We start from the raw sequence: 7,944 nt of genomic DNA, 5'->3' as shown, positions 1-7,944 counted from the left end.
TAGAAATGACTTAATATTGAGTAGCATACAATCACTCTAACAGTTGCAAAATTTGCTTATGCAATAATGTATGTAGTTATGAGACACTTTATAATAAATCTAATTCATATTCATAAATACACTGCTCAAAAAAATAAAGGGAACACTCAAATAACATCCTAGATCTGAATGAATGAAATATGAAAATAATTTCCACCTGTTGTCTATTCCATTTGCACAACAGCAGGTGATATTGATTGTCAATCAGTGTTGCTTTCTAAGTGGACAGTTTGATTTCACAGAAGTTTGATTTACTTGGAGTTATATTGTGTTGTTTGAGTGTTCCCTTTATTTTTTTGAGCAGTCTATATAACCAAATCAAATCAAGAATAAAAGCAGATTTAAACTCAACTCCAAACTGATTCTAGTAATTACAAAGGAGTAAAATTAATTTTTTAAGGCCAGTCAATAACTAGGAAGCACCCACTGAAAGGGATTTTTTATATTTCTTATAGTATGAGACAATTTGGTAACGAGAGAGCAGACAAGACTCCAAACCCAATCCAAGATAGAAAGGATCATGTGAAAGCCCTGTGTGTACAAGTGATTCAGGAGGAAATGAAGTATAAGCCTGCATAGTTAAAAAGCTCATTAACTACATTCAAATCCTGTCACATGTTTGAAACCCTGTACTTGAATAGGAAATTCAGAATTAAGCAGAAAAACCAAGTAAACTGCTTGTACCAGAATTATGACATGTGACAGCAGAATAGAGGGTGCTTCTCAAACACTTGAACATTCTGTACATATTTTACATTTGCATCAACGCAAAGAACAGAGGCAGATGGTTCACTGCGACGCTTTTATAAATGTTAGGGCATAAAGGTTTGAGTAAGTCCTGTGATTCTGACAACAGTGACACCTAGTGGAGAAAACTGCTGAGAAACTGAAACGTTGACACGTGTGACAAATGGAATATGGTTTCTCAGAGTCCTGTTAATAAATCCCAACACCAGGAAGCGTAATTTCGAATGATGTTTTATTACAGCCAGTAGTTTACGATACAAATCACCTCAAACTACTCAGCAACCATTTCCCTGACATTGCTGACAGTTTGAGCACTGACACAGTAAAATGACATAAAACAGAGGAATGCATTCAAATTTATTACAATTTTCAATTTTATCTATTTTGCTATTTTTTTTAACTAATTTTTGTTTATGATCAAGGTCTAGTCAAACCATCTCTAGACCTGGCAAATTCAATTTCTTCTTTTTTTTTTTTTTTAAGAAATAATTTATCGTTTTGCGATGTTTTCTGAGTTTTAGGTTTTTCAATGTTTAAGTTTTTTTTCTCTTTTTCCATCGGTGAAGCAGGTTTCAAAATGCTCAAGCTGCAAGACAAAGAAAAAAAAAGAAAACAGCAAAAAAAACATAAATCTTTATTCCAGACAATAGTTTGAACAATGTTCATAATGTATAACTGTGTACTGTCTCCACCTTAGACGCTGGGAACACCGGCAGGTGTGGTGGATTTCTGCGCAGCCTCTTTGGCCTGGTGGGCCTGGAGCACAGCAACAGCCTCATCCACCTGAAACAGAAATGTTTATGAACCTCAAAGCAAAAGTAGTGTTTCCACAGAAGTCCATATGTTAAAGATGAAGCAAACCTTGGAGCGCAGAGATTCAGGTGACTCAAGCATGTGAAGCAGCTCAGAGTTGTCTATCTCCAGAAGCATACCGGTGATCTTACCAGCCAGGCTGGGATGCATATTCTGGATCAGGGGGAACAGACGCTCACCTGAGGAGGGAAGCAGTCAACTGGGTCATAAAACAGAACTCAACTGAAGGCGTTTGAAGAGTCCCAGGAATCTCCGTCGGAGCTGATGGTTCACTCACCCAGCATCTGCTTCTGCTCCTGAGGAGGGGCAGCAGCCAGCATGGAAGCAGTCAGGGGCTCCTGACCTTGGACATGGACAGCAGGCTACGGGACAGAAAGACGTCAGCCTGCACCAACTATGCCAATAACTCAGAGTAAGTAACATGGATATCTCCAGATATTAAATATTTCTAGATCAAGTTTCAATGCCAATGTCCCCAATCCAAAAGGGCAGATCTATTCAGTTTAATTCTACGGTTCAAAATTTATTTGACATTTATATTTTGAATCCCCAATTCCATTTTCTAAGCAGTTTAGCGATAACACTAATGTGAATATGTAAAATAAGGCTAGAGCATATGAGTGTGTGGATCTGGATATATTTTGAATCCCTAATTCCACGTTTTTATTTAGACATGTACACCCAGATAAGACGGAAAAATTAACTAATCTATGTCATTTTATTTTTTTAATGAGGCTCCATCTGATAATACTGTAAGTTTATGGGATAGGAGTTCATAGGTTACTTACTTCTTCCTACTCTGTTTTGAGCATGTTAAGATTATCGCACAAAAATGTGTCTTTTGCATTCCTTGCTCATGTGTCATTTCATACTTCTATTATGTTCAAAATAAATAAATAAACAAAACAAAAATCTATTGGTGTATTTAAGTGTGTTCTACTGGTCAAGAGTTATCAAAAATTTTTGTAATTGAGGACATCAAATAGCAATCCAGCACCGTTATTCTATATTGGACTATGTGACACTAAACCTCAGATATTGGTATCAGAAGTGAAAAAAGTGAATCACTATTTGAAACGACTGATTTGTACGTAAATGCAAAAGGCCTTCTTACTTGCTGCATGGCAACTTGTGGCTGGGACGCGATGTGTTGCTGAGGGTTGCGCACACCAGCAGCATATTTGTACCCAGGCATGGCACGGACTGGGGCTGCAGTGGCTGAAGCACTGGCAGGGCGCTGACCGAGGGCCTGGGTGGCTGAGTGGAGAACCATAAAGACGACTGGTTAAAAATGCCCACAGTGAGCGAGCGCTTCGTTAGGATGGTTTGACGCGAATCCTTACGCATGCGCTGGGAGGCCATCATGCGCGGGACCTGGGTGTTAGTGGTAGTGGTAGTACGAATGGCGTTGAAGGTCTGGGGCCTTGGTGCTGATGGACGCATGGCGTTGGGCATGTTTTGGAAATCTGAAGAAATTCCACACAATTAATGCACCAATATCAGGATGTTTAAGAGTCGAACCCACAGTATGCAAGTTTTATAAAAAAAATAAATATTTATATATTTCACATATTTGTTAAAACTGTCACAATATTGTGACACAAGTATGGAAAAATTTGTGAAAAAACAAACAAAACAAAAAGCAAGCCATCTTCTCCCAGTGTTGACTACAAAATACAATCACAGCCAGGAGGAGGGTCTTAGTGCCATCAATCATGCATGTATATACACTGCTCACAACACAATCCCTCCTTTCCTTGGTCTGCGCTACGCTAGTTTCTTTTTAGAGCCTGCTAGTTAGCATGGCCACAGATGACAGTGGATATGGAATGGCAAATTGTTTCTCAGCTATTTAGTGGCGAGAACACTAGGGTGATTGACAGCAATAAGACCCTCCTCCTGGCCGTGATTGCTTGTTTCTGACTGGGAGCGGTGCATTTCTTCAGATGGCTATTGCAGCGCTGGAAAGATGGGAATTGATTTTTTTCAAAGGTCATTTGTCTCATATTATTGTGGCACAACATGGTGAGTTTTAAGAATTATTATTTTTTATATAAAAAGTTACATACTGCAGCTTTAAAGAAACGTAGGAGCAAACGACTTACGCTGAGGTCGCACGCCCTGAGCGGCCCAGCGAGGACCGGGGCGGAGCTGGGCCAACTGGTTGGCAGAGTAATATGCAGCGCGGTTCTGAGCCTAACAAAACCAACATGTATTAAGTACAAATCCACACAAAAGCACTGATGGAATATTAGCAAACAATGTTAATCAGCTGCTTGGGGGTTCACCTGTGGAATAGCTGCCATGAAGTAGCCTGAGGGTGGAGCAGGCTGGTAGGGGTTGAGGACAGGGTTGGGCACGGCCCGGACCGTGGCCATCCTCTGCATGTACTGGTTGGTCAGGTGGGCCTGGCGCTCTTCCTTCCGCTGAGCCAGCGCCACATACAGAGGCTTCGTGGCCACGATGCGCCCATTCATCTCCGTCACAGCTTTAGTGGCCTCTTCCGGCGATGAGAAGCACACGAAGCCGAAACCTTTGCTGCGGCCGCCCTCCATCATCACCTGAAGCAAGAGTGGAAGACATCCAATGCGTTTTCAGACCACCGGCTGATCACGACGAGACGTTTTGTCTGAATTAGAAGACTGGCTTTACCTTCGCACTGGTGATTGTCCCGAATGGGGAGAACTCCTTGCGCAGACGCTCGTCGTCGAGACCGTCGTCGAGGTTTTTGACGTACAGGTTGACACCCTGAAAAAAGAGAAATAAAACAAAATAAAGCCCAGCTGTAATAGAATTTAAATAGTTACAATTCTGAACTGTGACTGAATGTTGATGCCATAAAACCAATCTTTTTTCAATCTTGTATACTGCTTTTAGATTGTTTCAGTCTTTTATTCTGTAAAATTTTAATTTAATAAAGCTATAAATACTTTTTTTTAATTGTGCTTACTTAGGACAAAGGGTGAAATCTAGTTATTGTGCTAATTTCTGTTTTTTGCGACAATGTTAATTAATTCTATTAAATTTATATAGAGCCAATTCACAACTAAAGTTTTTACAAAGAAAACAATTCAATCACCCAATTGATCCTGGTTCTCAAGTAGTACAGTAAGCTCAATAAGTTATTCAAAAGTTTCAATCGTCTGAATAAGAAAAGCACTGTTCTAATCAAACAATTCATTTAAATTAAATTGACCTTGCTTTCTCTTTGAAGCAGTGGGGTTTGCAGTTGAGATACTGCACTGCTCAAACAATGCAGATCTTTATCAGTTTGTAAATGATTCACTGGATCTTATGACTGTAAATTACCAAATCAAAGGTTGTAAGTGTACTCCTGTGAGTACAAGATGCGGTTTTGTAAGATGTACATTAAGCCTCGACAAATGGTCTAAGTATCAAGAACACTCTACGTGTAAAAAAATAAAAATAAAAAAAATGTATCTTCAAATACACAGATGCATTTTGGAAGAAATTGTTGAAATAAATTATTTTTCAACCTCATTAATATGTCCTTGTTTTACTTACAGCCTTACACAGTATTGGGTCCTAAAAGGTTTATCTCTGCAGCTAGTTATTATCCACACATACACATAAAGGAACCGCATTTGTGATATTGAACAGAGGTTAAAACCAAGGTTGGCTTACGGTGCCATATTGTCTCATCTCACTACCTGAGTAATTTCTACTTTTTTATTTTCCAGACTGACGGATCTCTGTCAAACGCTGTAACATGTTAACTGTTTAACAATCATGGAACAAACACCAACCTGGTATCTGGTCATGCGATCTTGCTTCATCTGTTCAAATTTGCGTTTAAGTTCATTCTGGCGCTCGCCCTTCTTCTGCGCACGGCCCACATACACTTGTCGGCCATTCAGTTCTTTGCCGTTCATGTCATCCACGGCCTACAAAGGCACCAGAAATGGAGCCCACACACGTTCAGATACAATTCAAATGGCAAATGTGCAACTGAAGTTGATAAAAAAAATAAAAATAACAAAAGACATGAAACCTATGCTAACCTTCTGAGCATCTTCGTGTCTCTCAAAGCTGACGAAGCCGAATCCTTTGGACTTGCCACTCTCGTCTGTCATAACCCGGATGCTGAGCGCAGGACCTTCAGAAACAGGCAGGCTAATCAACACATTTACCCAGCCACTTCATTCCAGATAGCTGGCGACTTGCAATCATCTGCATCTGAAATCTTGACGTCTCACCATATTTGCTAAATAACTCCTTCAGTTTCTCATCATCCATGTCCTCCCCAAAGTTTTTGATGTAAACGTTGGTAAACTCTCTGGCACGTGCCCCAAGCTCAGCCTCCCTCTCTTTGCGAGATTTGAAGCGGCCGACAAAACTGTTAAAAAAAATGACGAAAGTATGCTTACCTCACACACTTTAATATAAAACAGCAGGAGTATACAAATACAGACTGCATCAACGTGGTTACATCCAAATTCTGGTTAATTTTTCTTAAGAATCAAATTGAAAATGTAACAAATCTCATCTGTACTTTAAAGATACTTTATTCATAAATGTTTCGAGTTTACGGGACGCTGGTAGACAAGATGCAGGAAAACACAAAAATAGCACTTCGAGTTAGGCGTCAAAATGTTTGTTAAACACATTCCCCTCACACGTTTTAAAAACAAAAGTGTAACAATCTCCACCACTTACACTTTTCTGTCATTGAGCAACATGCCGTTCATTTTCTCAATGGCACGCTCAGCTGCTTCGTGGGTCTCAAAGTGCACAAAACCGTAACCTTTTGAGCCATTTTCATCACAAACCACCTTAGAAAGGACAGATTTGAGGATGTTAAAAAAAAACATTGAAACACACACCATGCAGGCCAAGCATTACAAAGTAGCTTTAATCTTGTGAAATCCTAACTCGTGCATTAACACAGAATAGATCTGTTGCCGTCTTACCTTGCAAGAGAGGATGTTTCCAAACGCAGAGAAGGTGTCATAAAGGGCCTTGTTGTCAATGGACTTGTCGAGGTTTTTGATGAAGATGTTTCCCACCCCGCTCTTCCTCAAGGAGGGGTCACGCTGGGACCACATGATGCGGAGAGGCCTGCCCTTAATCACATCGAAGTTCATCGTGTCCAAAGCCCTTTCAGCTGGAAACGTTTTTTAAAAAATAAAACAAAATTACTTTAAGCACCCTGTCGTATATGAAGTACAAGTGACTTATCTTTGTAACTATATCCTACCATCAGCTGGTTGTTGGAAGTTAACATACGCATATCCCAGCGAACGGCGGGTGATCATGTCTCTGCACACTCTGATGGACAGGATTGGTCCGGCCGGACTGAATTTCTCGTAGAGCATGGCCTCGGTAACATCTGGGTGAAGGTCTCCTACGTAGAGCGAGGCCATGGGGTAGCTAGGCGCGCTGGGATTCATGTCGGGCGACGTTTGTTTTCAATCAGATAGCCTTTTGAGTTCGACGCGCAATGGTGTCTGTCAGGAAAGCTAAATACGTTTTCTTCACTCTGTTTTGGCAAATAAAAAGAGAAGAGACAGAAGAAGAAAAAAATGTTAACCGCTAACAACGTGGGCTATGTAGCTCGGCTATGTAGCAAAATGTCGGAGTGCGGCCTACCCGACATGGCTTAAATGTCTCAATTTGAGAATTTTAGCTCCTTCAAAATCACAAAGAGTGATAAACTATCGATACAACAAGACACAAGCAGCGACAATTAACTTACTATTAGTAATACTTCTTTAAATGTGGGGTGGACTAACAGGCTATCGTTAATTAGCCGCGCTCTCAACAATGACGCTAGTAAGGTAGCTTGCTAACACCGTTTTCGTCGTTCCGTCTTTCGTTCTTTTTCGAAGGCAGCGTCTTCTTCGCGTTGCTTGGTTGGCAAATCAAATCCTGCTTCACCGATTTTAGGTTTTCTTATAAAAATATGTCTGCGGGTGCTCACTAGCTTTTGGTTTGTTTCATAATAATAAAATGTGTGCCGAGGCTAGCTCCGGAGCACACCCTACGCAGACGGATTACAAGAATGAAAGGAAGGACGGGGGAGGCTGTTTCCAGATTCCAGTCGAATCGCCGGCGCGTGCACTAACCGTAGTTAATGTCACGTATCTCGCGATATTTTATGCTTAGGCGTAAAATAACGTGAGAGAAAACATTAAAATCTAATTTCTAGGAAAATTAGAGTTTAAGACGAGCTCTAATTTAAGACGAGCCCACGGAAAAAAATTCTGAGTTTTTATCCATAAATTTTAGCTTTGACAGGACAGGAAGAAAGTGACAGAACAAATATGGTTTTTTGGAGGGGTTGCTAGAAGACCAGGACCTGGAGACCTTGCTGCCACTGAACTA

The 7,944-nt window shown here is 40.5% G+C and overlaps 1 protein-coding gene across 2 annotated transcripts; it reads right to left on the bottom strand.

Moving 5' to 3' along the window:
• Positions 1-1,001: 1,001 nt before the first annotated feature.
• On the bottom strand, positions 1,002-7,640 carry LOC129367616 (polyadenylate-binding protein 1A). 2 transcript variants are annotated; one of them, XM_055042173.1, is made up of 16 exons: positions 7,316-7,640; positions 6,818-7,099; positions 6,531-6,724; positions 6,277-6,392; positions 5,817-5,956; positions 5,622-5,716; positions 5,367-5,504; positions 4,252-4,347; positions 3,888-4,160; positions 3,705-3,795; positions 2,943-3,065; positions 2,714-2,856; positions 1,877-1,961; positions 1,648-1,778; positions 1,479-1,569; positions 1,002-1,372 (listed from the first exon to the last, which is right to left on the bottom strand). In XM_055042173.1, the coding sequence occupies exons 2-15, from the start codon at positions 7,008-7,010 to the stop codon at positions 1,480-1,482; spliced, it is 1,908 nt and encodes a 635-aa protein (XP_054898148.1). In that variant the 5' UTR covers positions 7,011-7,099; positions 7,316-7,640; the 3' UTR covers positions 1,002-1,372; position 1,479. The 2 variants fall into 2 exon arrangements, with proteins under 2 accessions (XP_054898148.1, XP_054898149.1); XM_055042174.1 differs by having other exon boundaries at positions 7,413-7,640.
• Positions 7,641-7,944: the final 304 nt, after the last annotated feature.

This window comes from Poeciliopsis prolifica, unplaced genomic scaffold (genome assembly GCF_027474105.1).
Source record: "Poeciliopsis prolifica strain line A6 unplaced genomic scaffold, Auburn_PproV2 SCAFFOLD017, whole genome shotgun sequence".
Taxonomy (NCBI): domain Eukaryota; kingdom Metazoa; phylum Chordata; class Actinopteri; order Cyprinodontiformes; family Poeciliidae; genus Poeciliopsis; species Poeciliopsis prolifica.
This window is presented reverse-complemented; position numbering and strand designations above follow the sequence as displayed.